The sequence below is a fragment of the Struthio camelus genome, chromosome 15, assembly GCF_040807025.1.
Source record: "Struthio camelus isolate bStrCam1 chromosome 15, bStrCam1.hap1, whole genome shotgun sequence".
Lineage (NCBI taxonomy): Eukaryota > Metazoa > Chordata > Aves > Struthioniformes > Struthionidae > Struthio > Struthio camelus.
The window spans coordinates 5,154,011-5,178,342 of record NC_090956.1 but is presented as its reverse complement, the minus strand read 5'-3'; the positions used below and the strand labels follow the sequence as shown (position 1 = coordinate 5,178,342).

Sequence of the window (24,332 nt, the reverse complement as noted above, 5' to 3'; positions counted from 1 at the left end):
ACTTACTCATCCCTTATTTGAGGAAAGGCAAAGCCACATGGCCCAGGGCCACCACATCCTTCCTCTAGCCTTAACCCACTGCCCGGGCCAGGGTGTATCTAGAGTGCATGCGCATCCCTGTGATCCCAGGAGCCAGGGGCGGGAAGGCTGTGAGGACATCTGACAGCTCCTCCTTGCACTGAAGGGCTCTGGTCTGTGTTGGGCCAGCAGTCAGACAGCAGAACAGACACAGCAATGTTGGTTTCAGCTTCTTTTCTCTCTACCCACACCTCTCCATTGCAGGCTTGCAAGTGTGTCCTGCAAATCTACTATATCCATATGGCCACTGTCACTCCTGCTGGATGCTGGGAGTACCTCTAACCCTGAGATCCTGGAGGATTGCCATCGACTTTGGGGGGACACAGCTAGCTTTTCATCTTGGTAGAGCTTTTTGCTGGTCACCAAAGTAGTAGCTGTGGGGCTTGGAGCATTTCCTAATGGCCTTGCAATGGATGGCAAGCACTCTGGAGAAGGAATGTGTGCCCAGCATGTGGGCTGCTAGGGAAGCAAAGCCTCTAAAGAAGGGAAAGTGCAGAGAGTGGCCAGGCAGCTTTTGATGGGAAGCTTTTGCTGTCCTCCACTGGAAGGAGGCAGAGGAAAAGAGGGAAGGAGGTTGTTCACCGAAACCTTGGACGCGGTCTTCCCTCAGGGCCAGGATAACGCAGGGTTGAGGTTGCCGGATCGGATGCTCGTGCCCAGAAGGTGCTGCGGGAAGGAGAGCTGTTACACACTCCTGCTGCTGTGGGCGGTGGTCCTGGTTTCCGATTAACCCAACCTTTCATGTGCGGTTCACACCTGCAAAAACACAGGAGGGAAGTAGGCATCAGGTATTACCCCTGTGGTCCGGCCAGCGTGTTACGCTCCCTCTGTAAAGGTGTGAATGACGGTATAAGGCTTGGGATGCTAAACATGCAGGCCCAGTGTTTTCTGCTTAACTGTTTTGGAATAATGCAGGGCACATTCTAGTTTTACTAGGTTTACTGGGTTCTCTCTTTCCTCGGGCATGTTGTAAAGCAAGATATTTCAGATCAGCTGCTTCCAACCATCCAACAAGGCGTGTGGCTTCTTTTCAGCAGCAGGCGGGCAATACATGCTACAGTTGCTCATAAAAGTCCCCAAACATATTCCTTTTGGACTGAAATCTTCTTCTACGTTCTTCTTCTACCATAAGATCTTATATTTATCATTTCAGTTGTTTTCAGCTGTTAGAAAGTGGGGTTTTTTGGTCCCTCTGTTTGCATTGATGGAACATCAGAAAATGAGATCATTCAAAAAACGACTAAAAGCAAATAGGTCAGACCTGGCATGTTATATATATTTCTCCGAGGCCCAAGTTTCGAGCCTAATTGAAAGAAAGTTAGCTGAGCAGGTTTAAAGCTGTCAGTGCACATGACAGTGTAAATGTTATGAATTATTTTAACTGCAAGCCATGAAATGGTATTGCTTTTGTAAAATTAGCTTGACAACAAATGGTCTTCCTCAAGGCTCTCCAAAATGGGCTAGCATACATCAGGCAGTCCCTGGCACGGATGCTAGACCAGAGACAGAATATCTGCATTGCGAATGAGCAGATCATATAATATCTTAGGAATGGCAAAGTCTGGGCATCAGATGTTCCTAGGTCTTTATTGTATTTCGGCGAACTTACTGCGAAAATACATTCTTGATAAGTGTGATCTGGAAAAAAAAAAAAATCCCTCTGTGAAACCTAAATAAACTGTGATAGAAACATTTCCAGCATGCTGGTGTTTACAGTAAACAAGATCACAACTGATTTAAAAATGAAAAAATTCATTGCTGGGGGAAGACCGACCTCTCTGGGCTGCACAGCCCCGGGAGGGGGCTGACGAGGAAGCGTTTCGTTCAGCTGCATCCTGCCGGGCCGCGGGATCGCGGCTCGCACCCGCCCGACCTGCCCGGCCCCTGCGGGAGGGAGCCCGGCCCGAGCGGGCGCTGCTGTTCCAGCGATCCCTCGCGTCTGCTGGCTCTCGCCGTCGGCGTGCCTTTTCTGTCTCTAACACCGCTCCCGTCAGCACGGCAGCTCATCGGTACTAGGGAAAACGCTTCTTGGTGTCTTTTGTAAGCTTTGGGCAATGCGGGTGCTCGCGCTACGCTTCTGAATCACTGGCACTGTTTTCTTCCACCTTCTGCTGACTAAAAGCTGTGCAGAAAATGCATTAATTCCTGTATCAATTTATCACGTCTTTCATGAGCGGCCCCTTTCTTATCAGGCCATCTGGATTAAAACCTTGCTCAGAGCCGCTGCGAAAGCTTTGTAAAGCTGTTCGGGTTGAGGATGGGTATTCTGGGGCAGCCCCGACCCTCGGAGGCAGGCGGGACCCCAACGCCCCTGCACAGCTCGCCGTCTCCCCGCAGCCAAGAGCATTTATACAGGCTGCTCCAGGCCGGGTCTGCGGGACGGCGCCGGAGAAGTGTAAGGACCAGGGCTGGAATCGCGGATCGTTCAGCAAAATTGAGTAAATGGGCAGAGATCGCATGGGGGAAGCTGGGGCGGGCACGGCGGCACGAGCATGCGTGAGACGGAGACGCTGTCGTCCCGCTGCACAGGTTTCAAAAGCAAACTGCGAACCACACTGCGACCGCTTGGTTAAGAAGAAAATACGGACAGATTATAAGATCAACCCGCTTTTTGCTCCTGCGTCGCAGCTCTGTGATTTTTCACAGGGCTGGCAAGTGGAATAAAGGACCCCTCCAGGCGGGGAAAGGAGACGGGCTGCTGCCGAGCGCCGGCGTGATCGGAAACGTCACGCCAGAGACGCAGGGCACATCGTTCCTCCCTCATACCTGTTTCACATCAGTTTGGCCAGAAGTGTTTAAAATCTGCATGACAGCGGCTGAGAGACAGGAAAGGGAAGAGGTTTACAGGGCGCTGTGCAGAAGCAGCCGAGCCGGAGGGCACGCCGCCCTCTTCTTTTATATTTCATCAAAGTGTTTGTGCGAGACGAGCGCTGAAGTCTCTGCTCGGTTGCTAACGATGCACACTTTAGGCTGGTGGGAGCTGTATCACGCCCGAACCCATGTGAATGGCAGCGCGCTCGGGAGAGCCGCTGGACCGGTCTAGCATGGAGACAGCAGCATCTCTTTTACTTCGAGCAATTGCTTTCCTGCCCGCCTCCCCCCGCCCCCCAGCCCAGGTCAGGGCCGCGCGCAACAGGCTGGCTTTGGCCGGCGGCGTCCGCGCTGTCTGCCGGGCGAACGCGTCAAGCGGCTCGCGCCCGGCGTGCGGTTCACATCTTCCCCTTCTGCCCTGGCTGCTTCTCAGTTACGCTTTGGTGGAGGAGATTTCCCGCGGTGTTTGCAGCCAGGCAGAGCTCTGGCTGAACTAGGAGGCGATAAATATGTGTTCAGTCTCATACATCCGAATAGCAAGAAACAGCCGTCTAAAGTGCTACAGAAATGCAGTATTTAACTTGCACAATCTGAGCTTTTTAAAGTAGGCACCATCCAGCAGACAAATGCAGAAATGTACCCTTTTATCACTGTTTTTGCCAGACTTGTGTTTGCCCAGTGCAGTGGTATCTGGGTGACCATAAGAGCCCATTACATTCATTTGCCCGCAACTGATAGCACCAAGCAGATTCCTGCTGTATACGGCTGTATGAAGACAGTCGGCGATGATACACCACCAAACAAATATTTGACAAGGAAAGTCAGGTTTTCGCACCGCTCTGAGCCACGCTGAGTCTACTCCTGGCTACTCTCTTTTCTAGCCCGACCCCCTCCTAGCTGCTCCCTGCTTTTGGTTCGTTTAATCTCTGCTCCCCGCTTAGCTCGTGCTATTGCACAGATGTGGTGGAGCTGGTCAATGCCCTGAAATGGCTAAAGGCGTCACTACAAAGTCACTACCAAGGGTTTTGGATTATTTTAACATGTAACCTGGCAGATTGCTACACCTTCCTCGGTAAATTGCCCCGATATTAGGCAGCTCTGCCCTACAAACCTAAGAGTTGTGTTAATGCAATGTTTTCAACCCCTGTTTGCACAAGGCAACTGTGCAAAACCCCTGTTTGCTCCTCGCACCTGGGAGCAGTTTCCCGGCCGGGGTGAGCCCACGTCCGGCCAGGTCAGAGCACGTGCGGCGCGTGACGGCTGGTGCCGGCCACCGCGCGGCTCTGGGGTCCGTCGCGGCGGAAGCAGTGGGCCACCCCCACGCCAGCCCGAGCCCCGGCATCGCTGTCAGCTCCCACCTGGCACCGCTGCTTCCCCATTTGCGGTACCCGCCTGGTGGCTCCCGGCCAGCCGAGTATTTTGGTATGCAACTTGTAGAGCCAGGAAGTTGGGCCACACCTGTAGACATATCCATCTAAAACTTGCCGAGGAAAACAAACCACTTTAAAGTCAATCTAGCCATAGGCATAATTCAAACAGTTGTGAGCGCATTTACACTGGGGTAGCCGGCTTGGCTTTAAGCGGGATTAGTTGATTGGAGGAGTGCAAAAACCCTTGTCTGAAGGGCCTCTGGTTTGATGCTGTTGCAGGGTGGATTAGAGCCGCGGCAGGGTGTTGCAGGGCTGCGGAGCCTGGTTCTCGGTTACTCATCACGCAATGAGCTCAGGGAATAGCTGCCGGGGGCTGGCGGGCTGCTGAGGACACCACGCTAAGCACAAACCATCCGGCAGCTGGGAGGAACCCCATTCCTTTATACCGCTCGATCCCATTTTGTGCCAAGCTGTGATTTATCTTGGCGGCGATGCTGGTTTCTGCAGCAAATTCCAATCGGAAAAGATTTCCAGGCAGGGGAAAAAAAAAAAAAAAAAAAGACGACCTGTCAGAAGAATCACGGGCGTCGAACCGCCCGAATCACGCGGCGAACGCCTCGGTGGCTGCGGAGCGACCGCGACCCACGTGGACGCGGCTGTCGCCATCCGGCACGGGCCGCTCCGGGCGCTCGGGAAGCCGTGAGCAGGCTGAGGTCCTCACCGCCAGCCTCGCGTGCCAGCTGCAGGAACCTGTAGCCCGTATCCAGCATGGGCTAGGTAATGGGACCAGCCCGCGCCGCAGCTGGATGGGCCCCGCTCGACGAGGGCGCCCAGCTCTGCCTCGCCGGCTGGCTGGCCCCCAACGTGTTTTGCCCTGTAACCTTAGAAAAAATCACTGACAAAGTCTGGTAATTGCCTCATCCTATTTCGGATGAACAGGCCAGCCTTAGGTTTTAGAAAATCCTTAGACTAACTGAACTAAAATCCACATTTCTGGTGCCACTTTCTCTTTCTTTGGGCAAGCCGAACGCTGCACTGGCAGAGCACGTGGTTTCGCTTTGCCTTCTTGCGCGTGTGCATGCACACCAGTTTGGATCCAGTTTAAGCACGCTTAAGCTGTGCTCACATCCCTGGTGCAACAGGACAGCAGGGATGAGCTGGCTCTCCCGCGCCGGTGGCTCGTGATGCTGGGGCCGACTGACCAGATGGTCACGTCTTACTTTCTGGCCATGAGTGTCTGCAGATTTTGAACAATTTGGGGGCAGGATGAGGATCTCAGGCACGTGGGTGTGAAAGAAGCAGCTCCCCAAGAAAGTCACGCGGCAGCTGTGTCAGTGCAAAAAGAAACCAAGGCCACGAAGCAAAAGCGTTTAGTCCCACTGCTGTGTGCCAGGTTTTGCTCCTCAGCGTCGGAGAGCCCTATTTCTGCATTAATTTAATGGCAGGTAGGTTGGCGCTACTTGTGTCCCTCGTCCCGGCATGCCTTTCCTCTCCTTGGGGACTGCGACGCCGGGCTGGAGAGCAAACGCCACGGCCGGGTAGGAAGCGGCGCTGGCGCTTTGTGCGATGGCACTTTTCTTTCTTCCTCTCAGCCGGTGTCAAACTGAAGTGGCAGCGAGCACCCTGTTACTGGAGATGGCGAGATGTGTAGCTCCGGACCGGGCGGCTCAGCAGTCATTAATCACATGGACGATGTTGCAGGAAGGGGGATGTTAACGCTGTGGTCCTGGACAGATTCCAGCTTGTTTAATTATAGACTTCATATCGGAAATTTGCTCTGCACTTTTGACTGGTTATGGGATGGGTTTTTTTTTTTCCTCCCATTTTCTGCAAACTGTTGAGCAGCCTTGCTACGAGCTGCTCTGTTCGGCGCGCGAGCAGAAGTAGTTATGGCTGGTGGCAAGGTTTGCAAATTCATCGTGTTTTCTGGTTACTATTACAACAATTCAGCAGCCTACGAAGCACCGAAAAGTTTCACCTGTTTCATGTGGGTCGTCTAACCGGGCGCGATCCGCTTACACGCTGTTATTGCAGAAAAAGCGTGACCTTTATCACCCATCACGGGGAACTTTCCGAAAAACGTACCAATAATTTCAAGTAAGAAATAAAGGAGTACAAGCTGAGCGGCAAAGGGGAACGATCGGAAGGGACGGGCCCCTCCGCGGCCGGCCTCTCCGCGAGCTGCTCCGGCTCACTGACCCAGCAGAAAACGAGATTTGGGGAGGTTGGGGGTGGGGGGGGGGGAAGAGAGGGTTGACTTTTTGCTGCGGTAGCAAATGGAGCCGGCTCACGCTGCGGGGGGGGAACCGCTGGGTCACGTCGAGCGGGGCTCGACGGAGCCTCGGCGCTGCGGCTGGCGGCGGGGCAGGGCCCGCGGCCGGCGGGTGCTCGGCGCTGCGCGGCCGGCGGCGGCAGGCAGGCGGCAGGTCCCGCCCCGCCCCGCGCCGCCCCGCCGGCTCCGCCCCGGAGGCCGGCACGCTGGCTGGCTGGCTCGCTGGCTGCCGGGGAACATGGCCGAAGTCGGGGAGGACAGCAGCGGGGCGCGGGCTCTGCTGGCGCTGCGCTCGGCGCCCTGCAGCCCGGCCGCGGCGCCCCCTCCCGGGCCGCCGCCCCCGGCCGCGCCACCCGCCGCCGCCGGCCCGGTGCTGGCGCGGCTGCAGGGCCGCGAGTTCGAGTTCCTCATGCGGCAGCCGGCCGTCACCATAGGCCGCAACTCCTCGCAGGGCTCCGTGGACGTCAACATGGGGCACTCCAGCTTCATCTCGCGGCGGCACCTGCAGCTCAGCTTCCAGGAGCCCCACTTCTACCTGCGCTGCCTCGGCAAGAACGGCGTCTTCGTGGACGGCGCCTTCCAGCGCCGCGGCGGCCCGGCCCTGCAGCTCCCGCCGCAGTGAGTGCGCCGGGCCGGGGGGGGGGCGCCTGGCCGAGCGGGGGTGAGGGACCCCCTGCCCCGCGGAGGGCCCGAGGGGGCGGCGAGGGGGCCTCTGCCCCACTGAGGGGGACGACGGGCCTGCCCGGGGGACGGCGAGGGGCCTCCCTCTACCAGACGGGGTGGTGGGGGAGACTCCCCCCCCCCGGCCTGATGTAGGGGATGGTGAAGGGTCCTCTTCTCCAAAGAGGGGGGTGGGGGGGGAGCCCCTTGCCCGACGTAGGGGACAGCGTGGGGTCTCCCCTTCCAAAGGGGGTGTGGTGGGGGACCTCCCTGCCTGACGTAGGGGATGGTGAGGGGCCTCCTCCTCCAAAGGGGATGGTGGGGGAGCCCCTTGCCTGAGGTAGGGGACAGTGAGGGGCCTCCTCTTCCAAACCGAGTGGTGAGGGACCCCTTGCTTAACGTAGGGGATGGTGGGGGGCCTTCTTCTCCAAAGGAGATGGTGGGGGAGCCCCTTGCCTGAGGTAGGGGACAGTGAGGGGCCTCCTCTTCCAAACGGGGTGGTGAGGGACCCCTTGCTTAACGTAGGGGATGGTGGGGGGCCTTCTTCTCCAAAGGAGATGGTGGGGGAGCCCCTTGCCTGAGGTAGGGGACAGTGAGGGGCCTCCTCTTCCAAACGGGGTGGTGAGGGACCCCTTGCTTAACGTAGGGGATGGTGGGGGGCCTTCTTCTCCAAAGGAGATGGTGGGGGAGCCCCTTGCCTGAGGTAGGGGACAGTGAGGGGCCTCCTCTTCCAAACCGAGTGGTGAGGGACCCCTTGCCTAACATAGGGGATGGTGGGGGGCCTTCTTCTCCAAAGGGGATGGTGGGGGAATGCCTTGGCCGACATAGGGGACAGCCAGGGACTCCTCTTGCCCAGCAGAGGGCCTGAGGGGACGGTGAGGGACCCCCTGCATGCAGGAGGGGGTGGTGGGTGAGGGACCTTCATCTGATGGAGGGCCTGAGGTGGTGCTGCGGGGCGCCCATCTGGTGAAGGGCCTGGTGACATGACAGCAGATCTTCTGCAGCGTGGGCAAGGGTTGTCGTCCCCATCCTGGCCACGCTGCCATCCCCAACCAAAAAAAGGGATGTCAGTCGTCAGGGCTGGCGCAAATCTGGGGTTGCTCTCTCTGGAAGAATCACGCCTGGGGAGGAAGCATGAGCCCTGGCCCCAGGGTACTTCTCTAGTGGGATGCCTGCCATAGTCCTTCTTCTCTGCACCTGCCTGCCACCATGCTCAGATTTGATTGGTGGCCCTTGAGGGTCTTCCAAAAGATGAATAAGAGAAGGAGGATGCTTTACAGTGGTTTGAAACTTGCTACACCCAGGGTTTGTCTTCACTGGAAAAGTTCTAGTGGAAAAACCATTGTGCTTGAGTGCTTATTTTAGGATTGGCCAGTTGTGTGTCGTTCCTCATGTCCCTCTGGGGCAACAGAAAGAAACAGGGAGCGGCCTGGCCCCCAGGGGAGGCCAGGGGAGGGGCAATGTCACTCTCCAAAACCCTTGGAGAGCGCTCGCCCAAAGTACCTCCGCTTCGTTCTGGAAGGATAGAGGGCTGCAGAAGCGTTTTGTGACATTTTAGACAAACTTTCTTGTTTGGGAAAAGCGTAGAAAGAGGAATGAAGTCAATGTTAATCTATTTTTTCCTCTGAAAATATTGCTCATGGTTGCTGAGCACTGTCCAGCTCCTGCAGTGCTTCACCCCAGAGGGGCAGCATGGCAGTGGCAGGGGATGTCCTCTGTGGACTTCCCTTCAGGTAGGACTGGACAGGCTACGGCCATCTCTAAGTGCAAACACTCAAAATATGAGTCTCCTGCATGTATAATTATTTTCCTTTGTACTTGCCATTGTTTGTATAAAGCATCTGTTTCTGTCTGGCAGTTTTTGGCTTTGGTACCGTTTACCTCCAGCGTGAGGGTCCTGGAGTTATCCCTCTCTCACCAGCCTGTTGCTCAGGGGAGGTTTTTTTAATTACTCATTTCCTCTGCAGGCTGCTTCATTTTATACTTAGTAATTTAGTTATAACTCCCTAGCTGCTTGCTCTCTGAGGCATTCTAGTTTGCAACGTGTTTCATTTTCTAAAGAGTTGTCCATTAGTGTCTGTTTAATTAATCTTTCTTTGTAAAACAAGCGCACCCAAAGCCCAGGGCATTCGTGTTGTGTTGCTCCCTCTGGTTCTGGATTTACTCGGGTGAGCTCTCGCCTCCTTGCCGTTCTCTTTCTTCATTTAGTTAATCATAAGCATTGTGCTCAACAACTCTCTCAAGTAGAGAACTGATTATTTATTCCCCCCCCCCCCCCGTTTGCTCATGACTTCTGGAGTGGGAATGGCAATTTTCCTTCTTCATCACTTTAAAGGGAGGAGTTTGTTATGTACACTTAGGAACTGTGCACAATAAGGCATCCTCTTTACTTGGCCACTGTTTATAAGCTACATAAATAAACTGAATGCTCCTCCCTTTCTGAGTTCTAGAGTAGAAAAATGTTTTGCATCAATCTAAAGGAATTTGCCCCCTTGCTTCTTCCAGGTAAACAACTCCATGCGTTCTGCCGGGCAGTTAAGGGTTTGTAGCCCAGACCAGGAAAAAAAAAAAACTTCCTCAAGCTTGGTATGCGCGATCTCGATTGAGACTTAACACTGATCTCCTGTCCACTTGTATCTCCGCTCTTGAAAAATCAGACAATCTCTCCTTGCCCCTCCCCACCCCAAGCAAACCATGGTTAGGGCCATTTCTTTTCTGCAGAGAACTGTGTAGGCTAGTTGCTGGATGACTAATGTAGTCAAAAATGGAGGGAAAAAAGTGAATATCGTGCGCAGGCGTCAAAGTTCAGTTTAGATATTCTTTCAACTATTATTTTATGGTAATATTACTGTCCTGTTTGGTACAACTATAGCTTCTCCATGTGCCAGCAGAATGTAAAGTTTATATTAAATTTCAGGAATTAATGGCTGCTCCATTTAATGATTTAAATGGGAAGCCCTTGTGATATGAGGAGCACTTGCTGGTAGTCTTCTAAGAACTGGTTATCTGAATAGTTTTCCCCCTCTGTCTTATTTTCACCTGTAAATGGTAGCTAAAAATATGCAAAGTCCTGGTTCTTTTGTATTAGTGCAGTCACTGCTGCTTTTATGTTACAGGCAAAGCAGATGCTTGTGCAAAGTCATGAATGAAAGCAGAGGTTTCTAGGAAAAAAATGTCTTTAAGGTGTAATTCATACTATTAGTTAAAATAAATCCTTAATTCATAAATTCTATTTCTGAGGTTTCTTGTTACTTGACCTTTTCCTGTATAAAATATCTCTATTTATTACAAGCCATCTTTGGAGTTCGGAAGGAATTATATCCCTCAAATTTACAGATTTGGAGGGGGAGAGGAAAAAGGAGGAGTTGCTGTGGGATGTTTCTTTTTGAAGACTGTAAGTACCTTCTAAAACAATAGACTCTTTCAAAATTAAGGGCCTTTGAAAGTTTTCGTATCACTTCCTCCATCTACATCATCTGTATGTATAATCTGCTGTAACCAGAATTTCACTGCTGGACAGGAGTATTGTATTTCACAGCTGTGTTGTTATGGAAGATTATATTTCACAGATGTGATGACATAACTGTGAAGTATAATTAAACAGTAATGACCAACAAGGAGGGCATTTCCTAGAGGTTAATGACAGTTAGAAACAAAGTACGTGGAAGAGTGGAGGGCCTGCAGTACAGCTGAAGACCCCTTAACCTGTTTAATTAACATGAGAGTCCCACTACGGCAGTTATTATAAATATAAATCAAGATGAAATTATGAAAATACTTGGTATTAAAAGTAAGTGCTGTAAATAAAGTTAAGGATTGCTAGAAGCTTTTGATCTGTGCTAGTGGAAGCTGGAAATCTGTAGTTAAATGATTGGGTGTTTTTTGTGTCTGTTTTTGTTTCCTTTTTTAAGGAAGAAAAGGGAAATCAAGACTATTGGTAGGATGGACACTAGATTTTTAAACTATTGATACAAGCAAAAACTAAGATCCAGCAGGAATCTTTAACAGGAGTGCTTTTTTCCTACTGATGACAATAACTTGTTTCATATATACCGTGTAATCAAGTGTTTACAGGATCAGGTTAACATTGAATTATTAAATTTCTCTTTGTAATCTTAAAAATTGATTCTAGTTTTTTTTTTTTTTTGAAAGAAGTGATAATGACCAGTTACAGAGACTTCCAATAACTAAAATAAGCAGTTGTCTTCCTAAATAACTGAACAAACTGAAACAGAAGTTGAAACTTAAGCTTGTTAACCTGAATTTTAAGAAGCTGTGGATCAGGTTTTCAAATCCTCCTAAGTACAAAAGTCCTATTGACTAGAAATTGCAAATGTTGATTGAGTGTAGCTTAGTAATAGCACTTCAGCTTTCTGAACTTGTGGGAGTTCAAGAGTTTGGAAAATGGTACTTCACTGTGAATATTTTATGGGGTGTTTGCTTATTGCTTCTGTGCCTCTGTTTTGTATTTTTGCAGTAGAGGTATTAATGGGGCCTAAGGTTTGTGTTTTTCACTGTAAGTAGGCATTGTCAGTGTGAGATTTTTTTTTTTTTTAATTTAAAAAAATAAGTTGTTAAACCTGCAGTTCTTTTAGCATTTAGAAGACTGAAGAAATGAATGGAGTAGCTTTTTATTTTGAATGTAAAAGATGAGGGAAGTAAATATATGGGAATGTGAAATTAAAATATGGAGTTAAAATTTAAAAAAAATCTATTATATGTATAAGCCCTGTTATAAATCGAAAACTTACTGTGCATCTGAGCTTTTAAATGTTTGCTGCTTTATTTATAATGAGATTTTCCTAGATGCTTAATAAACCTGACAACAATAAATAGTCCAGCGCTCTGAGCACTTATCATGGTGCTGACCCTGCAAAATTTTATGCCTATATTAAAATTTATGTATTGCAAGTAATCCAGTTTGCTGCAGCATTTGGGTCGTAGGGATGTCTCTGCAGTTGGGGTCTGAAGCATTAAAAAACAGTTCTGTAACCAAGTAGAAAATTGTATGCTGGATTCAACAGTCTGTTCGTTTCCCTTTCCGAGGGAGCTTGTACAGTCTGTTAGCCAGTGGGCTTGAGACACGGATTAAAGTAAAAATGACACAACCTAGAAAAACTGAGACACACACAACATATCGCAGTGTTTTGATGACCTCACTAACCACTCAGCCTCCATTCTTGTGGTTAGCATGATGCCATCATGGTGTGTATGAGTGTGGATATCCTTACATCTCAGAAGGAACTGCAAGCCCTGTGTACACATACTAAGGAAGTGCTTTGACCACATAACCACGACTACAAAACTCGAGTTGTTTCTGAAATGCTGCATATGTACGTTGACTCTGATAACTCCCTGTGTGTAGTTTTGTTTCTTAGCTGTTGTGTAATCTCCATTTTCAGCAAAAATAATTCCATTCTTTGTTTGAAATGCATCTTTTTCTTTGCTTTGCTGCAACTACTGGAAGGTGTTTTCGTTTTATTAGATACTGTTTAAAAGTTTGCTGTCTTGGTGCTTCATCTTGTCTTTTTCACGCTTTTTTGGTTTCAAAGACTGTCTTTGAGAACAATTTTTCTTTTGTTGTTGTTCCATCGTGGGATTAAGATAAAGGATAACTTGATTTTAGTTACAGAGCTTCTATCAAGTAGTATTTTTGGGGTGAGCAGCTCTTCCGTTTGTCATGAGTTATATTAAATGTTTAAAGAAAGTTCCTGCTGCTGTATGAAACTAAGGTTGGATTTGTCGGTTCAAAAATAGCTGTGCTGTAAGTCACGTTGTGAATATAAACTAAACCTATGCAAACCTCAGTGTATGTTCTCTTATGCATTCTTTTAAACCAAGCTAGGTTCATTTTAGCTGATGTGTTGATTATGAAAAGATTAATCTAAGCAAAACATGCTGCACTTGTCTTGTACATTCTTTTGCACAGTCTCAGCTATAAAGGCTTAAATGTAGGTTCAAGTTGTGCTGGTGTAACTTCTTTATGTTAACAAACTCTCAGTCATGGCATGTATTCCTAGCTGACTGTTGAATTTTTCCAGTGGGTACTGTTCCATGTTTATATATATATATCTCTATGGGATGAATGAGCATAAGAGTTTTTGCTTTTGTGAAAACGGGAATAAAAATGATGAAATGCATAATAATTCACATCTTGCATTATTTTTGTGCAAGCTGTGTGAGCATCCTCACCTCAGAATGTCTGTTTTGACTTCTTGCAAATAATGCTTTTTTTTTTTCTTTTTGTTTCATTTTGCAGAAAATGGGGCGTGCAGTCTTGCACCAAATAGCTGAAAGTATAAATGACAACCGGATTAATGTGATTGTTTTCTTTGTAAGCAAGCTCTTAGTAACTGTGCTCCGATAGCCATTTGGCGTCAGAGCCGTTCTGTGGGATGCCAAATTCTCTCGCGCGGTGCTGCAGTTTCCTGGAGGAGTAGATGTGGCAACAGGATGTTGGTAAAGAACAGGAAACTACTTGAATTTACTACTTATGCCATGCAAATAAAATCTTATTACTGGCCCGTACGTAGTAATTGGTGTCTGCCGTTGACTGAAGCTTCTGCAGCTATTGAAGGCTGCGGAGCTTGGCAAGCGCGTTAAAGCGTGCACTTTGGGGAGTTACGCTCTGATACCGTGGGGTGACAAAAGAAGCATAGCTTGGTCGGGAGGTTGTTAAGCCGCTGTTTGAGATTTGACAGTTACCTCCAGCTGGCTTTATTTGTGTGGGCTGGATCCCAATGAGCACTCAGCTCCGTATCAGTTCTTCTGACATGTGCTAATTTACTTTGAGCTGCTCCTAGCTCTAATAAATGTCTGAGCAGGCAGCGTCTGGGTGTTCTGCAGTCGGAGCCAAGGGGCACCGTAACCAGAAATGCGTAACAGCCCGAGCTTCATCTTACTATTGCATAGATGAGCCAGCATTCCCTTCCTGATCCAAGTGGAAATGTGGCTTAAAACAAGACCAAAATCTGTGCTTTTGAACAGGCGATGTTAATGAAAAGGGAGAAGAGTCATCTTCTTTGCTTTTGATATAGATTTTTTCCTTTCCTTTTTTCTTAATGGCGTTCCAGAGCACGGCGGCTCACACACACAACCATACCTAACACTCTTTCTTTTATATCCCTTTGCTTCAGCCCTCGTGCCTCTAGAGGTTCCCTGAAGGTTTCCTTAGGTTGCAGATTCACGGCTGGGTTATCCACTTCAGGATTCCTTCCTTTTTTTAAACAGCATTAAAGCTAAATATGCTGTAGGGCTTAGAGTCCAAAGCGTACTGGGTGGTTAGGCTCTTTGCTTTGTGTTCTTACAGTTTTATATTTCTAGGACCCACGGTGAATTCTGGAAGATGACTGCTTAGCTTGTGCTGTGCTTGCTGACGGGCTCAGCGCGATAGCTCAGGCTTTGGTTTATGGATCGGAAGAGGCTGGTGGGCTGCTGTGGACAGCAGGATGGCATCGATCTGAGAAATGCGGGGAGCCAGAGGTCTAGGAAAGCAGGTGTCATTTTGTGGTGATGTTTTGATCAAATCTGTAAGATGAAGAGGTTGAAGTGGTTTTTCTGCCTTACGAGTCTCAGCTATGAGAAGACATATTAATGTACTTTCAGACTACTTGGTTAATTGACTAACCATGAATACGAATTATTGTATAGTCTTAATGTGTGTGTTCACTTCAGTGGCTAATTCTGTATTACACGCTGAGTACTTTTTTCAAGCATTTATACATCTCCTATTTCAGCTGATTGTAGATTGCTTTTAAAATCAGATTCATGTAGCGCTAATCTCTCATTTAGGTATGTGTGACTGAAAATTTCTTTCCAGTACCATGTTCTTTGTTTTCAAAATATAGATACAATTTTGTTAATGTCTGTTCACGCTGGTGCACAAACATTTTAGCTAGTCATTGTCTTCGCTTTCTTCAGGACAGCTCAATAAAATGCATGCGTGCATTCCTTCTGCATGGCAGTTAATTTTTATGAAATACGTACTTTATTGGACAGTAAAACATTTAAAGCTTTTAATGGCCTAATTAATACTCTATATCCACTTCTGTCTTATGTATTTTAGTCTTTGTTACATTACTGTTCCTTGTTTCTTGTTTTCATGCATTTTTATCATAAAAATTTCAAGTAGTCTTGAGAGAGCACTCTAATAGAAGCCTTTACTTTGAATATTCAGTAACTGTAATGTAAGATTTGATTGATATTCCCTTCCCTCCCTGCCCAATCTGTTTTTAGTAATTTGAAGGGGAGTTTAATTTCTTGGGCTGTCATTCGTTGTGTTTGTGCGTGCTCTGATATGTTCTGGTGTTTCTCTCCCCTCTTTAAACGTAGCAGTATGTAATTTTCACACTGTTTGAGGACACTCTGGCTGTTTTGGAGAAATAACGTAGACATGAATTGGGCGTTCTGCTGCCTTAGCTGAGGGGTGAAGAGGTGCAATCTTTGGTTCTGTTAATATATTTTGTTCAATTAGGGTAGGAGGGTAAGTGGAAGATAATTTTAAGTGCGTTATCACTTACTATCCTGTTTCCAGAGTCTTCCAGTGTAAAATAATCTGTATCTTTTCATGTGCAAGTACAATCCGCTCCATCTTTTGGAGCAGAACGAGGAGACCAAACGCCATGCCGAGGTGGTCTAAGTAGAGTGGGAAAACCATCCCTCCCCTTCCCTCTGAGATACAACACCATTGCAGCTATCCCCCTTTTTCTGCATCGTGCCACTTTAAAGGGAGCCTTGAGAAGTCTTCCCACACAAACTGTTTTTAATCTTCTATCTCCCTTAAGGCCACATACTGAAGCCACCAGCATTTTGACTAAGCAAGACTGGACTCCCTGCAGAGCCAGTTCGTGCACTTGTTAAAGGGATTGTTCTTGAGCAACTTAAGACCTTTCCTCTCTCGAGGGCATAAGAACCCTGGGCTCTTAAATACTCAAAATCCTGATTGTGTGGGAGGAGAAAAGGACTAGGCATAGAAGGCAAATTTGCTTTCCATCTGATGGGTAGACCAGAAGTGTTTTGATTTTTCATATTCAATCTGAGGCATGGTCCAAACTAGTAAGAGTAGACTCTGGGTGTGGGAAATGTTGTGCCAACTGCTAGTTATTTATTGATTTTTTTTTTCCTTTCCTTTTTTTTTTTTTTTTGGTGCATGGTTTGCATAGCTCGGTGTACCTTGCATTGGCTGCCAGCCCACCATGTGTAAAGAAGTGTTGACTGTCAACAAGCCTGGCAATTGGATGGCTTTGCCTCCTTCTGTCTTGACCATTCAGCTGTATAATTATCTCTATTCTTCTACCATTTCTCCCTTAGGCGCTGTATAAGGAGACAAGCCATAATGCAACGGTTCTTGCACTGGCAAGGCCTGCAAAGGAAGTCAAAGGCTGGCACATGCTTTGTTGCTAGTATCTTTAAGGCAAGCACTGACTTCTTCTTCAGGCTTGGGAGTGCTTAAGAAAATACTCTCAGTATCCAGTGGTTCAGTAAAAGTTTCAGTTTTTTTTTTAATTTTGTGTAAACAAGGCATATGCAAACGAGTTATTAGAAACAGGTGTAATCAAGTAGTTTAGACTTACACGTAATGTGTTTACAGTTGAGTGTCCTAGGTCTGTTTCACTGTCAACTGAGCTTGGACTCATTTCATGTGCCGTGATCCCAAATCTCAGGTCTCTGGTGACAAATGGATGTATCCTCTTTTCTCCAAGTGGTTTACTATTTTTTCTGATTTACCTTCTGCTTTATGCTCCACCAGGAGGTATCGCAAGTGTGAGAATTCTTATAAGCAAAACAGACTATAGCGCAGAAAGGTTATAATCATGTTCCCAGAAGAGCTGATATCACTAACTGTTAAGTTGGCATGAAGCTTCCAGATAAGATGCATCCTTCTGAAAGGAAAATGTTTCTTGAATTCAGTGAAGCACAGGAGAGGTGCATTAGAATATGCCAGTAGTTAGACAAGTTAATTCTCTAAAGTTTCCTAATTTAAAGGTAATGAACTAGTATGGCAGTAACTCACATGTGTCATTGTCATTTTAGTTTGTTAAATTCTTTTGCAGGAGGAAAGCCCTCAGCACAGTAGTAGATGCTGGCAGGGTTTACAACACTTAACATAAAACAATCCCAAGATTATTTATTTGCCAACTTAGCTGTGTCCTGCTAGGTGGTCTTTCACAAGCCAATCCAGTGAATCTCCTCCTTAGAACTGAATAACATTGAAACAAATTTTTTTCGCTTTCCTTTGGTAGGAATGTTTTATCTTACTGTGTTTTGTGTCTGGGCTTCTCTTTCAACCTTTATTTTCAATTTCAGTATTTTAGAGCCTGCAGGTGGGTGTTACTTGGAAGACATATTTGTGAGAGATGATCTGTGTTGCCCCAAACACTTACTTTGCTCTGAATCCAGAAGATGCCAGCTTTTAAAATATTTAACATACCCTCCGAGCAGCTTTTTAAACAGTACTCCTGGCTTCCTCTGCTGAGTATTGAATGGATTGTGAAATGCCTTCAGAGGGAGCAGAACGGACTTGAGTGAACATTTTGCGAAGTCTGAATCCATATGGATTGTTTTTTATAAAGTACATAAATAGCACATTAGCTCTTTCCAAATTGCCTTGCGAATGAACTGAACCAGGCTCAAAGGAAAATGTAACATAGTCATGCTCTATGTGTTAGAACCCTCTTAGTGAGTCTGATTGAACTCAAAGGTTAGTAACGTCCCATGTGTAAGCGCCTGCTGGCGAATATACCTGGGAATTGAGATCTCCTCCTGAGTTTTACTAGGTTATTTTGTTTTGTGCAGCCTTTGCGAATGCATTTATAGGGTCTTTCCTTAGCTTTGGAACCGTAAGTCTTCTGGATGGGTTGTGAGACCTTTCAAGGAGATCAGCTGGCTCCTTCAACGAAAGCGCTTGGCGATGGTTATTAAGCTGTTTTATGAGCTGGCCTTTTCAAATAGGTAGTTTCTCCTCCTTTGCCACAATATAACATTTCCTGAGGACTTGCATATTTGTGATAATAAAGGAAGGGTCTCCCCAAGAACTTAAAGGGGGTGAAAATGGAGGTAGAACCAAAGTGCCATGTTCTCTGTGGCAGCCATGACCAGATCTCTGTGGTGGGAGGGAAGAGGCAGAATCTGTGGCAAACTGGAAATTCCCTGGCTGTTAGCACCAAACATTTTAAAACGTTGCTTGAGTTAGGTATGGAAATGAATAACCAGAACTTCTGGGAGAGTCCAACTTTGGCCCTGAAGTTAGTTCCATGCTGTCACTACATTTTAAATTCTCAGTGTACTGCGTAATTTCTTATTGAAAACAGAAGTCTTTGTAGAAGCTGTTATAGGGAAGTTCCCCAAAGCGTGGGTGCAGGTGGGGCTTTTTTTTTGGCACTGAGGTAGGTGTTGATTGTGGCTTGTGATTGAGGGAGAGACACATTCAGTTGGGTGTTTCTGTCAAGATGAGCAAAGAAGGAAAATAGTTAATATTGACCTTTTTAATATTAACAAAGATCAGCGTGAGCAGCGGTGACTCGGAAAGCCAGTAAGAACGGCTCTCAGATTTCACAGAAGCTGGGAAGAAGCGAGAGATGCTGGTAGTGGCCATGCTCTGCTGAGTCACTGCTTGTGGTATCTGCTCTGGTACAATTGAAGCCCAGCTTATCTTCTTATCTTAAGATTTGTCTTGGGGGGGATGAGGGGGAAGCCCAGTGCTTGATGCATGGGGAATAGGTAGCCCTTTCTGTGCAGGAACACTGTGTGGGCAAATATGTATGTTACAGGACTTGTATTTGCCATTTATTTGACATCTCTGAAAAACAAGCTGAATGTCAGCCTGACTACTCATTGGCCTGCGCTGCCACGACAGTAATAGCATTCCCGGTCCGTCAAACCAGCCTGGCGCTGCATGTTGCCATCGTGGCTGGAGCTTGTGGTTTGGCATCCCTCCCAAAGGACTGGGGAGAACGGTAAGAAATACGAGAATTCCTACAGGAATGTGGAATACATCACATCTTGGAGACCTTGGAAAGGGCTGAGCAAAATGTACTCATGATCCAAGACATACTGCAGTGTCTGCCACTTAAGTTTTGCTGTGGAGAGTTTGCCACCACTTTGTGAAGAATAGGTGTAGGACAAGAACGGTGATAAGCAGAACAGGGAAACGAGTATTATTCTGCTCTTTCAGACAAGTTGCGTTGCATTGTGCAGTTGCATTATCTTAGCGGGGCAGCAGGTTGGAGCTCAGAGGTGGGGAGGAATAACCTTGTTTGCCACTGTGATGTGTATTGTATTTTTTTAATAGCATAAAACCTTGGCTGCTGTCAGGCACATGTTTGAATATTTGTCTTCTCAGTGTTTCCTTTCACTATCTGCTCTGCTCCATAGTTCTCCTAATTTGATCTGTACTTTAGCTTTGTTTAATGGATGTCATCTGATAGCATTAGGCTGGGGTTTTTTTGGTTTTGGTTTTGAAACGTCAAATTGGAATTTGAATTGATCAGCTTTAAAACTGAACACGAGGGCAATACAGATATTTTTACCAATGTTGTCAGATTGGCAGCCCTGTAACATGATTTTCTGTGTCTTCAGAACATACCCACAGCTTAGCTAAGTGCCGTGCCAGTGAAAAGTCCTCTCTGAGGCTTTGTGGAAAAAATTGGCCTATCTACTCATTGAAGTCAGAGCAGGAGTGACAAGTATGAGGTTGATTCTGAGATGGACCCTGACTTAACGGGGCTGAAATTACCGCTTCCACATGGGCCATTTTGTAGCTGTCGCTACAGGCCAAAATTGACTGGAAGGCGTTCGGAGATCTTTGAACAAGGCTTGGAGGGGCTGCTGATTCAGTCGCGCAATCTAAACGGCTACCCAGCCCCACAACGTAATGCGGTTAAGACCCCGTGAGAGGTCTTGTAGATCCTAAATACACATTTACCACTGAGGCAGGTGAGCGGCGCCTGTGAAGAGACAATTGATCCTGCTCCGGTGTTGATCAGCCTGGTGCTATCACAGGCAGTGAGCAGGAGGAGTTAATTTTAGCTTGATTAGCAACACAGAAGGGAGTACAGATGACTGCATTGTAAATGGCACCGGGATGAGATCAAGGAGGGCAGTTTATTTCCATACCTCTCAGTGGGTGTTCTAACCAATTTCTTTTTCTGTTTGTTTGTTTTGAGGCAAACCAAGACTGTTAATGCGCTTAGTCCCTGAAATCCTTTTGTGGGCATAATTCTGAATGCTTCAGTATTATTGCACGGTCATTGCTTCCAGGGCACACCAGGTGCCTGTAGCCCATTCCTCATCCGTTTGCTGTTTCTTTGCTCTGTGCTACCTGGCCCTGCAGCAAGTGGCGAGTGCTTCGCGGTACGGGGCTCGCGGTTTTTTTCCTGCTCACCTTTGTTTATATTCCTGAGCATGTCCACGTCTGTTTATGATTAAACATTGCTCAAACAGCCAGGTTAAGATTTATTGACATAAAGGAGGCTGGGAGGAGGGAGTGGCTGGCCGGTCATCGGTGTCTCTTTCCGGCTGCCTAGAGCGATGTTACTGAAATCGTACACGTGTCTGTGAGGGCTGTGGCCTCTCAGGCCGGCTCCTCTTCCAAAGCATGGTGGCAAGGGCCTGTGGTCTTCCCCCCTCTCCCATATCGCGTGTTAAAAGCTCAAGACAGGGTATGTTGGAGGTTCTGAGAACATCCCATGGCTCTTGAGCTGGGGACCGCGGTGTTTCTGTAGGTGGGAGACGGCTTGCATGCCTCTGAGGAGAGAGAGTAGGCTTTGAAATATATGTCCTGACCTACTGTAGCTTAAAGGGGGGATCCCGGGTAGACGCCCTGCAAAAGAAAAGGCTGTTACGTGGGAGGGAAGGAGGTTCAAGATGAAAGGTGAGCCGGTGAGCACTCTTTAGGAAGTAAATTCAGATGAAAGTAAAGAAATAGCAGTGTTAGAAGTAAGTTCATAAAGACTCACCATCTTTTCTGAAGCTAAGGTAGTTTATTTCCCTCATAGCTACATGCAAACGAGAGGTATTAAATAGTTTTTTCGCTTTCGAAGGATTCTGTATGTAGAATTTTCTTTTTTTTTTTTAAACCACAGATATTGATTATTTTCAGGCCTTTTTTAAAGGAAAAATGTAGTACTCATAGCACACTAGAGAAATTAATAGATTGATCAGCCTAATATGGAAAGTGATTTTTGCAGTCATGAGACTTGATGATAAAAGCAAGATACCCCCCCCGAAGAAGCATGTTTTAAGTAATATACGTAATGCAATTTACATTTTCTCTGAAGTTCCAATATTTATTGGTTGATAAAGAAATCCTCAAGATAGGATCTAGCCCTTACAGGCTAGAATACTTGATTACTGCAGTGGTGGTATACAGAAGCAGTAGTGTGTTTTATAGAGCCTCTGAACAATCGTTATTTTTTTTTTTTTATGTATACAAACACACACAACAAAGTAACATAACAGGCTTGCTGCGTGTTACAGATCATATCAGTTGTCTGCCTTGCTGATAGCGAAACTTTCTGGTGCTGGTAGCCAACCTCATTTAAATAAGAGCATTGTCTGCTCTCCGGCCCGCCCGCTTCTTTAGTGGCAAACTTTCATATCAGGTCGTGGTGTTTTATCCGGCCACTCATTCTGACACTTAAAAGAGCTTCCTATTCCCAAACTTCAAAATAAATAGCAGCTTTACGGTTAATTTTAGACTCTGAAGACAGTTCACTAGGTGCTCTCCCCAGGTAGCTAGCTGTTGATGTCTCTGACAACATGACTGCTAAGTTTCTCCACCATCTTGCAGCGAGAGGAGCGATAAATTATATGCATTTTAATTGATTAGTGGAGCGGTGCTGGGTTAAAGTGAGTCTTACCATATGACACACTCACATGCAAAAAGTTCACTATATTTTAACTCTTCACTCAGAGACACCACGTTGTTTATGGACAGGGAGTACAAGGGGGAACAGAGCAGCTTCTGTAACTGTGGTAGAAGCTGGGCCAGAGTTCACCTTCAGGAGACTTCAAGAAGCAAACAAAAACCGAGCCAGGATTGATTAAATGGTAGCTGTCGCTGCTGAAGCTGCGTATGAATTTATATGGATGTAAAATCACATCTGATTTTTGCGGGTGTAGGAATGACCTTCTGGACTCGTCCATTTAGTACGTTGACAGACTTGAGTGAGATCTTCCGCTGCTCCCGCCTGGACTGGCGGTCCTCCAGGTAATCTTTCCTGCTTGCTGCTGAATCGCATCCTGCGTGCGTTTAAAGGAGCAGGAGCACTGGAGGAGCCACCTCCGGAGAGCGAGCCCAGCGCTCCTGCTTTGCGATGAATGGCATATTTTGCAGCTGACACCAATGTTTTGAAATGTGAAACTCAGTGAGGTACAATTACAGCACCACCTCTTTGTTTCTCTGTTCTTGATGGATGGGCACCGAGTAACTCCTGTGGCGTACTGGCGTACACATTTAACAGGGTGGTCTTTGAGGTGGGCTTCAAGTGAGTCACTGACCCAACTACCCAGTGTCTGCCTTAAGAGTGTTTATTATAAAAGTCTGTCAGTGATATTCTTTTGATTATCCTAGGGCCTAGTTTCTGAGATCACCTTTCATATTTATAATCAGTCTGGAAATATTTGTTAGACCCATGTCAGGACTAATTTTAACCTAAGTGTTTATACTTGCTGTTTGTGTGTTTTAAATATATAGGTGAATTCATCCCTCGTCAGGTGCACATCGTCTGGTGTTTCACTGAGTTTATGACCTGGTAGGATGTCAAGAACATCCTCAGCTTTTTGTAGCAGGAAAATGAACACAGATAGGCTGCTAGCTGGCTTACCATGGTTTCTGTTGGCGAGGTTTCAGAAAAGTTGTTTTTGGAGCTGCAGATACTTGGCCCTTCGCACTCTAATAGCTTTTTAGAGGTGTTTGGGGCAGCTTCAGGTAGGTTTCTCAATACTGGACTGAGTAGTGTTGCTATAGGTCCTCTCCTGTAATGTTGGAGGTGCAAGGATCTGGAAAAGGGCCACATCCAATGTGGGCTTCAAGGGGGGGGGGGGGGGGATAGTTCCCAAAGGGACCTCCTGCCATTTCTGCTAATTTTCTACAAGCTGATTAAAACGCCCATCTTTCGCAGCAGTTTAAGGTCTTCTTTCCGTCTTTTCTCTGAGATTCTCTTGTGACACTTTGTGAATTTATTCCTTGACCTTGTTGTGTTATTGCACTGCACTGAAAAAACATCAGCTCCAGTATCTTAACTTTTTTTTTTTTTTTTTTACTTCCTGTTCTGCACTGTGTTTTACTTTTCAAAGGGAATACTCCTGAAGTGGAGCTATGTTGGACATCTCAGGTAATTTTAGAAGAGAAAAAAATCAGAACCCAGTTACAGGGTTGCAAAGGCTGTGAAAATAGAAATCTCACTCTCCATTCTTCCTTACTGAATTCTCCAGGGTGAAACAAACTTTCCAGGAGAAACAAACTAGAACACTCTTGCTTGAAATGGTAACTGTCACTGTTTATATCAGGGTTGTTGCTAGATTTATCAGTCTGCTTTGTGGCAGCAGTTACAAGGTTTGCTAGGGAGCCAATAAGAAGTTCTAGGGAAGATGTGCGTTTCTAGGGAAATAGCTGTCTTCGAGTTGCAAAGCATGGTATTTTAGTACAAGTTCTCTTGAAGGTTTTGCTTTCAGCATTTTCAATAACAACAACAACAAAAGTCCCTGTCTTCTGCTGAGCTCTTAAAGGAAATGCATGTGCACCCAAACAGCATTTTGATGCACACTGGGCTGGGCTTTGGTGTCTGTTTTCCTGGCCTTCCCGAAGAGCCTGGGGGGGTTTGCTCTGCCACCTGCTTGGCTCAGTTCCTCTTGCTGACTCCTGCTCAGGCGGCTGGTGGACAAGACCTTGCTTTTCCTTAGCACAGCGAGGTGGGACGCCTTGCAGAGACTGGGGGAGGACTGAGGGAAGAAAAATAGTTTTTGTGTATGTCTGTTTGTGCATGGTGTTGGCAGGGAGCAGGATTCCAGAGTTTGCCCAAACTATCCTGTGAGCATTACTCTCTTCAAAGGAGTTTGCTAAAATACCTATTTGAAAATGTGTCTGTGTGTGGAAGTGTTTCTCAGTGTGTTTGTGAGCCTTGATGAAATGGCATAAAGGG

General features: G+C 46.9%; 1 protein-coding gene across 2 annotated transcripts in view; it reads left to right on the top strand.

The window, feature by feature from the left end:
- Positions 1-6,769: 6,769 nt before the first annotated feature.
- FOXK1 (forkhead box K1) overlaps positions 6,770-24,332 on the top strand; it is a 48,842-nt gene continuing 31,279 nt past the window's right edge. For both annotated transcript variants that reach the window (XM_068908346.1, XM_068908345.1), the window contains exon 1: positions 6,770-7,149. In XM_068908346.1, coding sequence (XP_068764447.1) covers positions 6,770-7,149 — 380 coding nt within the window. The remainder of the gene's footprint in view (positions 7,150-24,332) is intronic.